At 39.4% G+C, this 17,918-nt stretch overlaps 2 protein-coding genes across 2 annotated transcripts; both read left to right on the top strand.

Moving 5' to 3' along the window:
- Window positions 1-1,335: 1,335 nt before the first annotated feature.
- rlim (ring finger protein, LIM domain interacting) lies at window positions 1,336-9,160 on the top strand. Its single transcript, XM_017424146.3, has 4 exons — window positions 1,336-1,486; window positions 3,831-4,064; window positions 5,435-5,539; window positions 5,650-9,160. Exons 2-4 carry the CDS (start codon window positions 3,896-3,898, stop codon window positions 7,302-7,304), a joined length of 1,929 nt encoding a protein of 642 aa, XP_017279635.1. The 5' UTR covers window positions 1,336-1,486; window positions 3,831-3,895; the 3' UTR covers window positions 7,305-9,160.
- A 558-nt stretch (window positions 9,161-9,718) lies between these two features.
- Window positions 9,719-12,121, top strand: glod5 (glyoxalase domain containing 5). Its single transcript, XM_017424120.3, has 4 exons — window positions 9,719-9,873; window positions 10,229-10,384; window positions 11,306-11,461; window positions 11,569-12,121. The coding sequence occupies exons 1-4, from the start codon at window positions 9,817-9,819 to the stop codon at window positions 11,710-11,712; spliced, it is 513 nt and encodes a 170-aa protein (XP_017279609.1). The 5' UTR covers window positions 9,719-9,816; the 3' UTR covers window positions 11,713-12,121.
- Window positions 12,122-17,918: the final 5,797 nt, after the last annotated feature.

Raw genomic sequence — 17,918 nt, 5'->3', positions numbered from 1 at the left:
GTTATTGAAAATGAGAATTTGTGCTTAGCTGACTATCCTGGTTAAATAAAGGTGCTGTTATGTTATTATACTAAAACAAGACTTTACAGAATCCGATGTGTTCAGTTTATATGCAGCAATGATCTTTGTGTGTTTGTTCAAGCTCACTCAAACAAATAGTTGCATACTTTTAGGTATAAAAGTGTTTAGAAATGCACGTCTTTATTCAAGATGAAAGCAGTTTATGCACCCATTTGATGGCAAATGAGGTTTAAAACAACAGTTCAGACCATTTGGAGTGGGGGTTTGTAGAAAAGTTATAAACCATTAATATCGTACCTGTTGTAGACAGCTCCTTGGACAAACTGAGTTTTGAAGAAAATGAGCCAAAAGAAGAACAACGTCTCCACGGGATGGTCTCAGTACAAGTTGTAAGACTGGACCTCTCTATATAGGAACACTGCCCTCATTTTTTAAAAAAAGAAGTTTTTTTTTAAATTTGTAAGTTCAAATGTAGCACTTCTGGCAGGAAAAGCTTCCAATAATTCATAGAAATTCTGCCAGAATAACCATGCAATGCAAAACTTAAGGCTGTGTAAAGGTTTAGAAAATAGAGCTTGCATGAAATGCTGCAAAAATTTTGAGACTGGAGCTGCTTTAAAAAGATGGTCCATTTAAAGGAAATTGTCAACACATATTTGTACTAAAAGCTTCTTTATACAAAGACTACCGTATTTTCTTTAATATCCATACTAATTTTGTTCATAATCTGTGTTGCCAGGAGTAGTAGCTATAAATTTGGGTAGAGTAATCTCTTTAGTTAACACAGTCAATATACTGTATTAATGGGAGTTAAAAAAGATGTTAATTAATTAAACATTAATGTACATGAAGTGGCACAATTTACACAAAGCATTAATTAATAAGTAAGAAAATTTCATAAAGGTAATACAGTTTATATGGGATGCAAGCTCAGTATAAACTGAGCTGCTGCATTGAAAATAATTTTATTTCAGCTTCTCCATACAGTCTAAGGTTTGACCACACGGTGGCGCTACAGCTGCCCAGCAGCACCCATGTTCTAAACAAACATCTCTTCACTCTTGCTTTCCCAAGGCACGCGGAGAAATATTTTGCCCTGAGTTCAGTCTTTCAGGCAATCACTCTCGTTACATTGAATAAAACTGTAGGCTGTATATCAATCAAATTGCATACAATTTAACTTATTTATTTATTTTACTCATGTATAATCCTCCCAGCCTTGTTTGCTACGGTTGTAAGTCTAGATTTGCTCGCAAACCATTTGCGTCTTCAGGATTTGTGTCTGCCTGGAAGGCTAAACTGTGGGAAAACTGTTCATGCGGTTCATTTCCGGTAAATCATTACAGCTACAAGAAAGAAAATGGAATCCTGAGATCGCACTTAGTTAAATCGATCTTTTTTGCTGTAATTTTTAGAAAAAACAACCGTGCCGTCCGATTATATTGGTGCTAACATCGCCGAACAGGTAACGTATTAGTAATGTTGTGACAGATAACATTCGTTTTGTTTGATTTTAAAGTTACAGTCCATTAAATTGTATCTTGTTCGCTCTGTGTTTGGATACGAATTGTGGACGTCACTGGTTGATGTCGTGTGCTAAGTTAGCCTGCGGTGATGCTAATAGTAGCTCAATGTGTATTTTACGACACCTTCACAGTTCAGGTATTACCTTCAACAACAGATTGGATATACATAGGGATCGATATAAGCGTTGCAATTTATGTTCAAGTTGAGTAAAACTGTATTTCGCTACGTTTAGCGGCTACGTTAGCTAATTCGTTGAGTACGTTGTTAGCTAGTAGCTTTTGCGCTATCGATAGCCGGGTTGTTCGTGTAATGAGCTGGTTTTAAAGCGACAATACAAACTATATCGGACTCAGTCGCGTCTTATATGATTATTTAGTTCATTTAAACATACTCATTCTTCTGTTTTACTGATAAGTAACTTGGGTTACTGCGTTATTGTCCTTACTCGAAGCTAAGCCATACGATGCCATTTTGTTTTTAACTCGACTTTGACCAACATATTGCTCCTCGGTTGGACTCAATAGGCACACAGTTATTTCAATTTCGAGCTGTTCGGCATATGTATTTATTATTTCTCATTAACAGTAATTTACAGTGCGTGTGATTATGGAGTGAGTCAGCTTGTTTTTGTTGCTTGTACGGCAGCGTGTCTGTTTGCTTTGTAAGTGCAGTGCGAGCTTTGCTACATTAGCTTGGTACATGTTCAGTACTAATGCTCTATTTTATGGCATGTCGTTGTAACACATAATCAAACCATATTCCTACCTCTAATCACTTTTTGGATAAAAAATAATAGCATTCTACCGTAATAATGTGGCCGTCTTACTAGAGATAATCCGAATTAAAGACATCTAAATAACATTTCTGCTCGCAAAAGGTTTGCTTCAAGGTATCTGCAATAGAGATTATATTGTAAAAAATAAATAAATAAACAGCTTAGAGTATGTAAAAATCCTTCAAAAGTCTAAGTGACTATTTCACTATACATGGCTTGGCTGGATATGTATTGACAATATCCACAATGTTTTATTTCCTAGGTAAAAAGAATATTTTACATATCCAGAAGAGCTATTTTCCTATCAGCATTTCAGATAACTCTGATTACATCACTTACCATCAGTGTGTGTTGAGCTTTTAGCCCCAGATATCCACAAATAAATGAACTGCATTTATATAGCAACTAGAAGAACTCGGAGAGAGGGAACCTTTCCCAAGACCATGGGATCGCCACTAAAAATTTAACCACTTGCTTTTTTTTGTGACAACCCCAACATTTCCTAAAAGTTTTCATCAATATTCGTTCATTAGTTTTTAAGCGATAATGCTGACAGGCAGACAAAACGGGCAGACAAACCGGCCATCACTTCTGAAAACAACCTCCTCAGGGGAGGTAAATATCAGTCTGATTGCTTGGAGCCCTTTTTATCCTACAAGTCACATTAAGGACGTGTCTGGGGAAACCGGGATGAAGCCATGGCCACAGCCACCCCTGCCTACAGCCGAAATAGATCATTTCTACAATAAACATTTTGGAAATTTGAAACAAAATTTGTGCTAAGAAAAATGTGCATGTCAAATACCTTTTTAATGTAGTTATCAGCCCAATTTTTTTTTTTTTACCTGTTAGTGTTAAAACAACATCCCACCAAGCTCAATAAGTAGTAATAAGTTTTGTAGGTGGGCTTTCTTGTGAGTCACTTTTCCAGTTACCAATGTCTGAATTAGCTTTTTGCTCGTTATAATATGAACACTTGGTAAAAATGTTTTTAAGAGTCAAATTTATGATGGAGATATTTGAAATACTTTTCACTTTGGATGTCTAAACATCTACTGGAAGTAGTGGTGTGATTGTAGATGGCTAACGTGCACGTTTCTCTTGTAAGAATTTGATTTCAGATATACACAATGTCAGTTCTAGTTAGGAAAATATATATTTGGAGCTGAATGCCCAATACGCACGAACGGGGAAAGTAGATGTAGAGGTTTGATAGGAAGACTGACATTTGAAATAGCTGAAATATTGATAGTGACTAGAAGAAATAGGCTGAGTAGCTGAAATGTTTGTTTTGTTATAGATGTAGGTCATGAAGAGTCTTTCGTGTGATAAATTGTCTCGCCTTTCTATCTCACTGTGTCATATTGTGCAAGTTTTGCCTTGATTGGTCTTTTTTGACATTGCTTAGTAAAGATTTGTATACGTATCCTGCTCTGTGGAAGTACAGTCATCTGTGTGTGCATTCAACTGTGAATCCTTAGTGAGATCATTCTGTCCTTTCTTGCAGCCAGTGGATCTTACTGAAAGTTTGAGAGCATCTTGTTGACCAACCCCCCCCTCCCTTCTAAGTCAATGGAAGGGTCTGACGGTGTCGAGCAGGGCGGCAGTGAGCAGCCGGAGTCGCAGCGCAGGAGGCAGCTGGATCGCCTGGACAGAGAGGAAGCCTTCTACCAGTTCGTCAACAATCTCAGCGATGAGGACTATCGTCTCATGAGAGATAACAACCTTTTGGGAAACCCAGGTGATGAACCTTATTGGTAATTTGCTGACGCACATCGTGGAGCGTGAAATAGTCATGCGACTGTAGAAAATGTTAATTTCTCTTTAATCTGCTTTTATCATTCCACGCTTGACTAAATTCTATTTTTTTTTTTTAAAGTTCCAACTAGTTTGTCTGGTAATAAAATAAAACAACCGTTTCTTTCTGAACCGGAAATTGGCCTTCTACGTTGGTACTGTTGTTTTATTTAAGATTTTGAGTATTACATCTGTTTTCGTTCTTTTTAATAGCAATGGCTTCAAACTACTTGTATTTGTTTAAATTTCTGTGCAGGTGATGTTTTTTTGTTTTGGTACATGTGAACAATTTGCCAAGCGGATTGACACGTTATTATAATCTTGTCAAGTTGCTCCACATTGACAGCTTATTGGTGGGGCTGAAGAGGACGGAGGATCCTGCTGTGTTCAGATTTTGTTGTTCAAATGTCCTCAGATGACATCATTCATTGCACAACATCGTTTAAGGCAGCAGCAAACATTAAAACAAAAAATATATAAGTACTCTAGTAGCTCTTTTTAGTTAGACTGTTGCAGACCATGGAGTAGCGGTAGTTGGATTTGGGTTGAGAGAACTCAATTAAACCTGATTTGCTTCTAAGGACTGGGTCCACACCAGCACTTCTGAACTTATCTCAGACATGATCTCCAAAAACCAAACACTGCTTGCAGCAAGTTTTCAACATGCAGCAACATTTACATCCAAGTTCATTAGAACAGACCTTAGTCTTTTTTTTTTTTTTTTTTTTGAAGCAGTCCCTTTTTTGGATTTTGGGTGCTTTTCTTCCATTAATTTATTCACTATATGTATGCTTGCATTTGTGAGTATGCTCAAAAGGCAGTTGCCTGTGGAGTATTGAGGACATTAAATTTGTTTCTGTCCCTGGACAGTAGGAGGGGGAATGTATCTTTGGAGTGTCCTTTAGTGGAGCACCAAGGAGAGGGTTTTGAATGGACAGTGTCATGCCCTGGTAAGTGTGGAGGTTTTTAGTATTGTCCTGTTGGTGCAGTCAAAGAAAACTAAACTCACAGAACAGTTGAAAATTGTTGTTTTTTTTATGCTTGCCACATTAACTTTTTATCTGCCATATGTGTACTTGTGTATTTTTTTTACATTATGTATGTCCCAAACAGCTTTTTATATAAATATATATTTTGAATGCATTAAATCCATTTTTTTGTTTTCATTGTAGGGACGGGTCTGTTTCTCCTTGTCATCTGCAGTGTCTTTCTTACAGCTGGTCACTAGTGAAGAGAAAGTTAATTATAACCTAAAATTAACATGTTGATTGCCACAAACTGTCCTAATGGAATATTTTGTAATATCTCCTCCAGGAGAGGTGACCGAAGATGAGTTGTTTAGTAGACTTCAACAAATCAAAGATGGTCCAGAGCAGCAGAATACTAACCCAAGCACTGAAAGTCAGGAAGAGCAAGTCGGTAGGTGTATCATTTTTTTTAAATTTTTCATATTTTTATGTTGACTGTATGAGTTGCTGACACATTAAGATGCAAATTGACTCTATTTATCTTTTTATTTGCATTTCCAGAGCAACCAGAGAGCTCCGAGGATCCTCCTGGTGGTGATAGCCTCCTGGACTGGCTGAACACAGTGCGCCGCACGGGCAACACAACCAGAACCGGTCATCGTGGAAACCAGTCATGGCGGGCTGTCAGCCAGACCAACCCGAACAGCGGGGATTTTCGCTTCAGTTTGGAGATAAGCGTGAACCGCAATCTGGCTGAACAGCAAGCAGCCGCTGAAGGGGAGCAGGAGCCTCCAGAGCAGTCTCCAGAAGTTCAAGAAGTGGCTGCAAATCCTGAACCGCCAGTTCCTATGGAGGCAGAGGTAGTGGAAGAACCAGTTGTAGAAGAATTAGCCGTCATTGTCGAGCCAGAACCTGAACTAGAAGAGGCTGTTTTGCCAGAGGTTGAGAGGGAGCCGCCCAGCCCAGCCCCAGTACAGCCAGAACAAGCTCCACCTTGTTCTTCTCCACGTCGAGGACAAAGAAGAGCCCGCAGCCGTAGCCCAGAACCACGCAGGACTAGGGCCAGGTTAGCCAGAAGTCGCTCTCCTCTCAATTTGGATCAGCTCGATGGCCTACCTAATCCACGACATCCCTACACCTCTCAAAGCCCTACTTCTTCTACAGATACCCCGTCTGTGCCTCAAGTGGAGGGCAGTTCTCGGACTCGACAGCATATTCTTTCAAGGCAAAACCTAACTGAAGGTGATGTTCAGCCGCCTAGGGTGGATGCAGAACCGGTGCCAGAGGGCCAGCCTGTCATATCTCAGGAAGGTGAGTCTACTGGGATCGAAGGAGGTGCAGCGGGACGCCGCCCCCCAACTATAATGCTCGATCTCCAGGTGCGTCGCGTGCGGCCAGGTGAATATCGACAAAGGGACAGCATCGCCAGTCGGACCCGCTCACGCTCCCAAAACTCAAACAACACATTTCTTTATGAGAGCGAGCGCGGTGGATTTCGAAGGACCTTCTCGCGCTCTGAGCGTGCTGGTGTAAGGACCTACGTCAGCACTATTCGAATCCCTATTCGAAGAATTTCAGATGCAGGTTTGGGAGAAGCAACCTCAATGGCTCTTCAGTCTATGATAAGGCAAATCATGACAGGCTTTGGTGAGCTCGGCTACCTCATGGATTCAGACTCAGATTCCTCAGATTCGAACCGTGGAACCAGCACGTCTGCAGACTTGGAAACCCTCAACAATCCAGAAGCAAATAACGTGGACACCTCTGCTGCTGACGTCGATGAACAACCAGTGGCGGCTGGAGTCAGGGGGAGGACAGTTGAGACTGAGATGGACGAGGGCCTTGCCACTGGGCCTCAGGGTTCTGGTGGCAGGGCTCGACCCAGACCCCCTATCAACCTGGAGGAGCCCAGCTCACTGCCCTTCCTCCGACTTGCTCATTTCTTCCTCCTGAATGACGACGATGACGACCAGCCCCAGGGGCTGACCAAAGAACAGATCGATAACCTCTCCATGCGCAACTTCGGCGAGAGCGACGCCCTGAAGACCTGCAGCGTCTGTATAACGGAGTACGCCGAGGGGAACAAACTACGCAAGCTTCCCTGCTCTCACGAGTACCACGTGCACTGCATTGACCGCTGGCTTTCTGAAAACTCCACGTGTCCCATCTGCCGCAGGGCTGTCCTGGTATCAGCCAACCGCGAGAGCGTCATATAACTTTTAAAAAGACGGCGAGCCCCTTTTTTGTCCCCCCCCCCCCCTCTTCTTCAAACTAAGTAAAAATCCAAACCATATGCTTTCAACAGATGTCTCCACTGTTTCTTTTCACATTAATGAGTTTGATCATAACATTACAGGTTTACTTTGGGGTACCTCATCCTTTGACATCGAGACGTATTGTCTCTAGTTAGATATTTACTATCGCTCTCTAGATCTTTTACAACCAGTGCATGCTGTTGATTATTGAAAGCAACCACGCGGTGTTGCATTCCATCCAACCTTGCATAAAGACCCCTCCGATCGATCGCGGCTGCTCACCTTCCAGGTAGTTCAGGCACTTGAGATCTCCCTTTTTGTTTGAAATTCTAAGTAGCACCTGATCTTCTTTTTAAGTTGGGTTATAGGCACAGTTTTTAGTAACACCAGTTCAAAGTATTACCTGTAAATAAGCTTGTAAAAATAATTTCGACTCATCCTTTGTATCAGTGAATTGGTTTTGGATTGTAATTTACCTCACATGACGATCTTGGTCATCTCGGCTCCAGTTACTTTGAAATCGGTTACAAATAGGTGGTACCAGTGTGCATAGCAGAGTTATGTAGAGACTTTGGTGTCCAAAGGTTGTTGCACAACATTTAGTTTGCACTTCACAGTATCATCTGTAATTATTATTGTTATTTTTTTTTCTTTCAATATTCACCAAATCCAAACATCCCTCTATCACAGATTGCCAATGTAAAAATCAAATTCTAAATGTGCATCAAATTCTTGAAGAGAAAAAAAGGTCTTGTACTGGCATAAAGCTAAACTAGTTCAATTTTTCAATTTTTTTGAAATCTGTAGTGTTATTTTTAAACATTAAAAATGATGCAAAAGAAATCTCAGAGTTGCAGATGTGTACATATTAATAATAAATGTCGGGTTGCTATAAAGGTTTGATTATCCCCATCTGAAGTATCCCATCAAAAAGCTTGGTATTTAGAACTGGAAATAAAATTGATTTTTCTCTGCCAATCATATTTTTATTCTTTGAGATAATAATAATAATAATATTCTCAGAGTCAGTAGCCTGGTTTAGCCAGCAGTTATCTGTTTGTTGTTGGCTAGATTTAGGAAATGACTCAAAGGTGACTTCAAATGGAGAACAAAATCAACTTCTAAACCTTTTATATGTTTTAAATTAAAGGTCCACCTAAATTGTTCAAGTTTCTTCCTCAAATTATGGTTCAGTTTGGACTGTCAGACATTTGTCTCGTCTGGATAAATTCATTCTGTAAACGTCAGTGAGAAGACATCAGCTCCACTGCTTCATGGGCAAATATTTCACAAACTGGCGTGCTTTATGTGCAAAAGTTCAAAGTATTGGAATACAAACCATGATATAAATGTATATCATTGTTAAAAAATGTCTATGGTGAGCTCTTAAATGAAGACGTATTACCCTTTTCAGTATGTGTTGAAGTTCAATTTCTTTCGGAAAATATGAAGGTTTTAAATGTTAACGAACAGGAACACTGGCTAAAGGAGGAAAAGGGCATCGCGATTAATGCCATCCTGTCACGTTTCTTGCTTGTTTCACTGTTTAATGTCTTAACCACAATTATTACTTCTTTTTTTTATGGGACATAAACATTTGAATGCAAAGATGTTGTCAATTACCACGAACATGTAAATGAACTGTGTGGTTTTATTTTATTTTTTGTTTGTTTGTTTTTTTTCTCTCTCTCTGAGGTCGGGCTTCAGTTTGGCCTTGTTCTGTGACCCACCCAGTGCAGGATGTTAGCTGGGTGTTTAATGAAACTAACCGCTGAATTAAACAAGTTGTTATGCTATGAAATGATGCATCACAGATATATTCTGTACTTTTCTTGTGCTTTTTCTTTTCTTTTTTAAAAAAAATGATACATGCGGCTTATTACATTATGGGTTCATAATGGTAAATTCTTCTTTCTTTAAAACATCTCTTTATTTTTATTGTTTTTTAATCTGTTTCATTATAAAAGCATATATTGAGTGTTCCAGTACAAGGTGGAGCATAGCTGTTCTCCATAAAACATCATAAAACCCATCATAGAAAGGCTCTTTCATTCAGTTTAAAGAAATTCAATCACTTGTTTGCAGTAAAAAATAAAAGTAAATTCAAGTAATATTAAAATAAGCGGATGTGAAGTTAAACCTTTTTTGTCTTGATAAAGGCTAGTAAATTAGGAAATTGAACCACCATAAAGGTGTAGCTAGAGATGAAGTGGTATGTTTGTGGTCAATCTTTATTTATTCCTAGTTAGTAAAATCAATGGAGAAAAACCCCGGATAAAGAAAAAATATTGCATGCTTTTATTTTTTATACACTGTTTTTGAAACCTCATTACTGCAGCTGTTGCAGTCACGTTCATTCCGAAGATCGTAAAAAGCATATATGGGCATATGCAGTGCATTTTTTTTTTCATATGGAAGCGAATTAAGGCAGTACCGACGGACAGTGAACGCACCACAACAAAGGCGTTAAACAATGGCGCTCCGGGCAGCTGAGAGGCTTTTGTCGCGTTTTCACACAACCAGTTTTAAGGTAAACCACCTCATTGTCTTCACCTAGTATTTGCTATTACGTTTGACCCATATTGGGTTTTTTTTTGTTTATAAACGAAGTAACTCGCTATGTTGTATTTTTGCGTCGACTTCCGTGTTTTCCAACGGCGTTTGAAAGCTGACAAATATGGTCAAAGCCACTTTGGACCGTAGTTGACCGGAAGTTCGTGCTTAAATCGCCTCTACTCAAAGTGTCGCCAATTTACGCGACTCTTATTCACGTTAAAACGATATTTGACGCACATGTAGGATGACCAGCTTCACCGCTGAGCGGCGTTCTTCGCTTATACAGTATGATGTTTCTTATCATTCTGTATTTTTCTTACCTTCTGCAGATTATTCCCATTCAGAGCCAACTAGGGGTCAGGTTTAAAGCGGCCTGTCCAGTTGAAGTGAGTCATCTGGATCATTTGGTGCTGACCGTGAAAAGTGTACCAGACACAGTCAACTTCTACACCTCAGTTCTCGGGATGGAAGTTGTTACTTTTAAAGTAAGTGTCAGCTCATTGAAGCTCATTACGAAGTAACAATTAATGCTATTAATATTTCTTAATTACGAATCTTTAAAAAATTGCCAGTAATCAAAGTGGTTTATTTACACGGGGATTGGTGCAAATTAAGACTCGTGTAAAATAAAATCAACCACTAGGTGGCAGGCTTTAGCTGTCATTCAGCTGGTAGCATACTTCTCCAGGGACTGATTTTTTTATAACATAAGATAAGACAATATAAAATAAGAACATTATTGGTCCCGCAGGAAATTGTTGTGCCAAGGTTTCAATACAAAGGAACATGCACAAGGAATCACACAATATATAAAAATAACAGAGAAGCTGCGGACAGAAACATTTAAGTGTTTAATGTAGTTCAGGATTCGTTTTTATTGTCCAGTGTGTAGAAAGGGGAGGAGTTGAAAGGTTTGACATCCACAGGGAGGAAGGACTTCCTGTGGCATTCTCAGTCTACGACTGAAGGTGCTGCGGTAGGAGTCCACTGTGGCAGGCAGGGGGCGTCACTCATTGGTCAGGATCTGGAGCGGTTTCCTCAGCATCCTCTGCTCAGACACTTCTGCCAGAGACGGCAGCTCCGCTCCCAGAACAGAACCAGCTCTCCTGGGGAGCTTAACAAGCCTGTTGGCATCAGCTGGCTTCCCCCTGCTGCCCCAGCACACCACAGCGTAGAAGATGACCCTGGAGACCACTGAGTGGTGAACCACCTGCAGCATGGTCTGCAGACGTTAAAAGACCTGAGTCTCCTCAGAAGAAAAGGGCGACTCTGCCTGTTCTTGTAGAGGGAATCGGTGTTAGCTGTCCAGTCCAGTTTATTTTCTAAGTGGACCCCCAGGGACTTGTTGCAGTAGTAGACTCGTAGGCTTGTTTTGCTTTAATAGATTTCCTGTTTGCATCTCCCAGGGAAACCGTAAGGCTCTTGGTTTTGGGCAACAGAAGTTTAACCTTCACCAGCTGGGCCAAGAGTTTGAACCAAAAGCCAAGCATCCGACTGCAGGATCTGCAGACCTGTGCCTCATCACAAAGACCCCTCTGTCGTCTGTAGCTGCTCATCTGAAGGTATTTATCAGCACAATGAGGATTAATTACTAGTACCACCTCGTTTGGACTTTATTATAATTTGGATAATAGGTCTGGTGTCAGTGGATGTCATCTCTCTGCTTCAGGTTTGTGGGGTCGAGATCGAAGAGGGGCCCATAGAGAGGACCGGGGCCGTGGGGCCCATCACCTCTCTTTACTTTAGAGATCCTGACAACAACCTCATCGAAGTGTCCAACTACAGCCAGTCGACAGCAGACGACTCTTCTTGAAACCCGTTTTCCAGCATGCGAAAATACACCCTCTGACTGACCTCCCCTCTACATATACCCACACACACACACACACACACACACACACACACACACACTGCAGCACAAGTAGTGTTTTCACTGTGAAATGCTAAAACCAAAATGACTGTAATTAGTCATTTGCCCTTGATTGAGGCAGAGTGGATAACATCAGCTGGCGCTGGAGTTCTGCTCTGTTTGGAGAGTCTGTTTCAGCTCGATTTATTTAGAAACGCGAAGAGAGGCTAAACTGTTCCAAGAAACGTTCATTTTCAGGATAAAAATAAAGTGCCTTAGCATGTGTCAGCAACTGATTTAAAAGAAATCCCATTACCATCTTTCCTGTTGCATGATGAAAAGTATTGGTGAATAAAAGTCATGATATCAGCAACAATGGTCCCATCTCCTCTGTTTAGTTGTGTTATGTTCAAGATATTAAAGCAGCAGATCAGACGGCTGGTAAAGAAGTCATTAAAAGCTGTTAGATGTGTTTTCTACATGTGCAGGAACAGTGTGAAGCACTTTGTTTTTCTGTATCAACGACCCAAAGGAGATGTTGGATTCTGCAGAGAGCTGGTAATCCTGAACAAGCTGCCAGAGTCAGACAGAAACACCGTCAGGAACTGAAGCATCACTTCTGTCTGCCAACAGATGCTCCTGTCCTCTGTAATCCATCAAGGGATATTTCAGCACCCTCTGCACCCTTACTTCCCACAGCCTTGCTACTGTATGAGAAGTTGTCAGACAAGAGTTCTATTTTATGTGCCAGTCCTGTTTTTCCAAGTAAGCAGGAACAAATTGTATCTTTATGACAAGCTACTGTCAACAAAATGCCTAAATATACGACTTCTTTGCAAAGCTGTCTGTTATGTGTCCACACAGAACTGGTTTTAGTGGCTAAACAAGGAAACGTTCCTCTGGACGGGAAATGAAAAAAGCCTCAAGAACTGTTGACCACTTTGAAAGATGACACGAGGGTCTGGCTGCTTGGAAGCAAAATATAGAGAAATTAGGGGTGTTTAAAACTATTTTATTTTGCTGTAAAAGCTCAAAATTAAACCCAAGTGCTCAGTAATTATACATAAATTGATATTTCGTACCACACTGAATCCGGCCCGCTGAGGTGGAAAAATAAATACTATTGGATGTCAGTGTGACACTAGGGTCCACTTAACTGAGACTGTTCTAAAATGACACGTTTAAAGACATCAAGCACACAGATAGTTTTATTAGCTAACAAATCCTAAGATTATTTCACAATGTTAATTTGAAGGCTTCTTCTGTTTGTGTGTCGCAGAGCTCTTAGTGATTCTCAGTACTTATCTGAACCAATCAGATCCTTCAGGTCTACTGAAAGTCTTTTGATTAAACCCAAATTAAGGACAGTGAAGATGAGGCATACTTAATAATGTGACCTGAAAAAGTCTTTTTTTCAAAACATGAGGGCAGCAGAGAGTTTTTAAAACTAAACTCAAAACTTAATTTAAAAAAAAAATCAGGCTTAAAACAAAGTTCCCTCAAAGTTTAGCTGCTAATGCCTCTGTTACATTTGTTTAAAGTCTAGTTTTATCTGCTTTAAAGGTATTTAATTGTTTTAGCATCTTCAACATCTATTTGTTTTATCTCTGTAGTATCCTGTGAATGACATCTGGTTTTCATTTTACTTTTATTTGTTATGTTTACAATTTGTACACTGTTATTAATGTAGGATATAGTAGTTTTAACTTTCTTATATCTGCTCAAGCAAGGTTTTTTATGCTACAGTTTCTAATCATGTTCTCACTTTCCTTGCATTATCATCATCATAAAGGTATTGTGTTTAATGTTCTTTATTGTTTTCCTCTTGTTTTTTTAACCTGCTCCCCAAAAACATTTTGTACTTATCAATTTATGTAACAAAATGCTATCTAAAAATTATAATTATAATTGAGTTCTAAACTCTGTTTAACCTCGTAATAAAATGCAAGCCGCATTTTATTTTTTGGGCTGAACCTTTGATCAGTTTACGATTTTCCGTCTTCAGGATCTTTTCCTTTATGTTGAAACGAGAAACTCCAAAGAATGACTCCTTTTATTGTTGTTTGAGGTGGTTGTCGTCCACTCAGACCCATCTAGCCCTTTGTTTAGTTTCTCCTCACGTCAGTTCCTACACTTGACTGCTGACGCACCTTTCTTCCACCCACTCAGACTCGTGTGAGTGAGAAGCTGTATGGCATAGTCAAAGTTATCGGTATTCAGAGGGGGAAAAACATCTTTTTCCTTGTATGTGTTCCTTCTATGAACCTGTTTTTACTGGGGTACTATTGTTATTTAATAGGGTCATTACCATTTATGGATATTTGCAGCCAACAGATGGGGTCACACACCATTGTCACTATTAATTTATGGGTCGAAAGCTGAAAAGTTTGGGAACCACTGATCTAGTTTGCAACAGACATCAACTCATATTGTTAATGTTTTTATGCTTGTTAAGGAAGATCGATATTGGCACCAGGTATAAAACACCAAACAAGACATAATGACTGTTGTTGTGATGATAAAATATTTTTAAACAGAGAAAATACTTGACATTTGTATGTTTTTTTTGCTAGTGTAGCTTCTAACATTCGGTTTGGAAGGTAGCCACTCAGAAATCTCTATACAGATGGGTAACCCTACCACTTTGCCCTACATCATGAAAAGAATTTGGACACTTTCACATTGATGCAAACATTCAAAATTCTGTAGTGGAGCTAAAAGGAAAGGGCAAGAGTTGAGATGGGGTTTACCCCCCAACTTTCAGTCCTTATTGTTGACACTGGAGGAAAAACCAACATTACGCTCCTTTGAGAGCCATCAGACCATCATGTCCAACCAGAACAGCCTCAGTGCATGCTGGGATTGTTTGTACGAGTCTTTGATACAGGAACAGAAGATCTGAGCACCATTCTTCAAAAGGATTTCCCTTCTTTTTGTCTTTAAGGCAGCTGACAGTGTTCCTCAGTCCAGGTCCTTGTAGCTTTCACTGCCTTGCATGTTTAAGGTGTTTCTCTGCTTCAACACAATGGCTTCAAATGACTGGATGACCTCCTCAGCATGTCATCAAGTTCAACACATCAACCAGTTTTCAATTGGGTTTATTACAGCAGTGAAAGATGTCAAACCCACAGGGCAGGGTTCCCACATGGGAAACACGTATCTAAAATGCAGGCTTGCCATATGTGTTCAGTTGTGAACATTAAAATATGAAATATGTGTCATGGTCGTAACATAACAGAACCATTGGATCCCTTCACTGTATGGGGTAAAAGGTTCATGGTACTCGTGAAATGTTGTAAAAATGACCACTGAGCATGCATGGCACTTGTCAGTAATCATTAAGTTCTTATTGAAAGTTGATGCTTCTTCTTATTGCCAACTAGCTGTTGGTTTTGTTCAAATTTGTCCACACCTGTCATCTCCAGAACCATATTCTCTTATGCTGACGTGCAGAAACACACACATATACACACAGACTTATACAGTAAAACAAAATTAACTACGAAGAAACAGATAATGTTTCATGTGCAATGTTACCTGAAGGAGTTGTCCTTTTTTTCGAAAGAAGTGCTCTTTTATTGTGTTTCCTATAGTTCAAATATTTCCTCATGGTTTTATAGATACACAAACCAAAACAGTCTTCTTATCATGTCTCGTTTCCTTATCTGTCATTGGCCAGTGATGCCATAGTTTCTGTTGTCCTAGTGACTTGATAAGTCGTTGTAAATATAAAAACACAAATTTTTTCATCATATAAATGAATCAGCCTGGGCAAACTACAGTTCACTGTTATATAGTTGCTATATAATTGTTATATTGTTGTTGTATAGTTGTGACCCGCCTCTTAAATGTGATCAAAGCAAGAAGATGCGACTACTGTATTATTCCAGTTATTTCTTGTTTGTTTTAAGTTTTATTTAAAGCAGGATTTATTTTATTATTTGTACATTCTGGTTGCTGTTTTCATTTTATAACTTTAAAAGTCTCAACATCTTTCAGACTGGATTTTATCACAGTAATGAAAACTTAGAATTTTAGGTCAATGGTTGCTGCAAAGATGTTTTTTTTTTTTAAATGTTCCAATAAGGAGACCAAAAGGGACTTTTTACTGTCCTTTATGAAATCTTACTGATTATCATTTTGCTCTCATGAAATAAATCACTCACCAAGTGATGCTGTGTCTTATTCAAATACATCTTTGTTTACTAGTATGTTACTTGATGCCAAGTACTTTAGAGAAACTGGAAACATTTTTTTATAATACCTTGAACCAAACAGTTCAACATGTCATTGAAACCTTACCAAAAAGGAGTCTTGTTAAACTAGTCATGCCATTACGGTAAAGATAATATATTGTACCATCACCCAACAAAAGCAGTCTGTCAAGCTATTGTTACATTGAAACTCCATTTTATGTGACCGCTCTAGATGAGGAGGCTGAATTCTTTAGACTTCACTGTGCAACTATTGTACTGCAATATCTGAACACGAGAACTTTATCTGTGTATATCAGGCCTATTGTTTTTTTTTAAGTCCCTTCCTGGTTGTCCAAATAGAAGTGGCTCCCAGATCTGTTAAATATAAACACATTGAGACAATTCTATCTCGGGGCTTTTCGGATTTATCAGCAAATATTATTTCCCTGTAATAAAAAAAAAACAACATTCAAGGAAGCGCTTGTAGAAAATCAGCCTCTGAAATCTAGCCTTGTGCTAACTGTCTACATGCATATCTATGGAAAACATCCTTCATGTGTTAAGCTCAAGGTTACACAGAAACACTTGTCAGGAATGGGTAAACTTCAGGGTTTAGTATTAATGCTTAGAACAGGCAACAGTTAAATCAATGTTTAGAATAAATCTTGCTTGTGCTCTGGTGTATTTCCACTACATTATGTGTCTTCTTTTAGAAACAGCACAATTCTTCCTCTCTCCTTTTTATTTTGTAGGTGTACCTCTGGCTCTCGAGAAGCAACTTTCTGGTCTGTAGTTTTTGGAAAGAATGTTTTCTATTTTTATCTATAGCTACTGACCTCAAACGGTTGGGGTAGGACGGCTCCCCTCCATGCATTTTGTTCTGTCGTATGTTTCTTTTTAAAGATTTTTGTTTTCCTGCAGTGTTGCTGAATGTTTGCTCCAACAGAACATTTTTTTGGTTTCATTTTGTACTTTCACAGGATCCCGACTTTGCAATATAAGGTGCGCCATCAGGACGATTCACTGAGAAGTAACATCGGCCTCTCCAGTTTCTCATTCACTTTTTCAAATTACATCTGTGTCGTTCCTTTGTGCCAGCACTCTTAAATTTGGTGGGCTTGAAGGATGCATGTTTTATTGTGTCCTGTGGAGGACAAGTTTGCTGATTAATGAGTCTAAAGACTTATTAACTTCAGAGACACAGTCAGGAAGAAGGAAGTTCTTGTATTTCCCAGCACAACACTTTAAAGGGTTTGAAACATTGAAATGTGAGTAACCGGAAGTTTAACTGACTGTGTGGGAAATCCATGTCCTTGCGATAAAAATGACTGCTGTGAATGTCCAACTGATCAGCTGCCACTAATTAACCCCTGAGTCCCTAGTTTGGATTGGTCTTGTTGACAGAAAGTGCTGCCGCCCCCGGTATACGGGCTGCTGATGTATAGGTTAATCTGCTCTTGTCAGATCAATGAGGGTCATCTGGTGATACTGTTTTGCCGTGTGGGGCAATTTTATGGTTTTGTTTGTCCACATAGAAGGGTTTCTGCAAATCAGCACGTAGTTTGTCTGAGGGAATATGTTTACATGCTGAAAGGATCCCATCCCGATATGAGTGCCTCATGCTCATACTCATACATATCTCCCTCAGGACACGATGATCACCAAACGGTTTGAGGCTGACAAAAATAACGTGAACCATGTGCCGAGGCCTTTGAAATCACCACATCACAACCATATTTTATAACTGTTGGAGGTTTGGGGTCAGCTGGATACAAACATTGACTAAATGTCTGACTTCATTTTGGAAGAATGATGACAAAGTTTAAGAGCTATCTACAACAGGTAGCATAATAATTGTTTATAACCTTTCCACAGAACCCCCTTTTTGGGGGATCTGAACTTAAAAGTTTAAGAAACCTATACAATTGAGATACATTAAAGCTGTGTGGTGTAGCAGTCAAACAACTAGTTTAT

The sequence above is a fragment of the Kryptolebias marmoratus genome, linkage group LG9, assembly GCF_001649575.2.
Source record: "Kryptolebias marmoratus isolate JLee-2015 linkage group LG9, ASM164957v2, whole genome shotgun sequence".
Classification (NCBI taxonomy): Eukaryota; Metazoa; Chordata; class Actinopteri; order Cyprinodontiformes; family Rivulidae; genus Kryptolebias; species Kryptolebias marmoratus.
The sequence above is the reverse complement of the archived record's forward strand: the minus strand, read 5'-3'. Positions and strand labels throughout refer to the sequence as shown.

Excerpts from the sequence above, each read along its gene's own strand:
- rlim (XM_017424146.3), top strand. The coding sequence starts at position 3,896 with ATGGAAGGGTCTGACGGTGTCGAGCAGGGCGGCAGTGAGCAGCCGGAG. Across the intron at positions 4,065-5,434 it reads CAACCTTTTGGGAAACCCAG|GAGAGGTGACCGAAGATGAG; the intron begins GTGATGAACCTT and ends TATCTCCTCCAG. Across the intron at positions 5,540-5,649 it reads AAGTCAGGAAGAGCAAGTCG|AGCAACCAGAGAGCTCCGAG; the intron begins GTAGGTGTATCA and ends TTGCATTTCCAG.
- glod5 (XM_017424120.3), top strand. The coding sequence starts at position 9,817 with ATGGCGCTCCGGGCAGCTGAGAGGCTTTTGTCGCGTTTTCACACAACC. Across the intron at positions 10,385-11,305 it reads TGGAAGTTGTTACTTTTAAA|GGAAACCGTAAGGCTCTTGG; the intron begins GTAAGTGTCAGC and ends TGCATCTCCCAG. Across the intron at positions 11,462-11,568 it reads CTGTAGCTGCTCATCTGAAG|GTTTGTGGGGTCGAGATCGA; the intron begins GTATTTATCAGC and ends TCTCTGCTTCAG.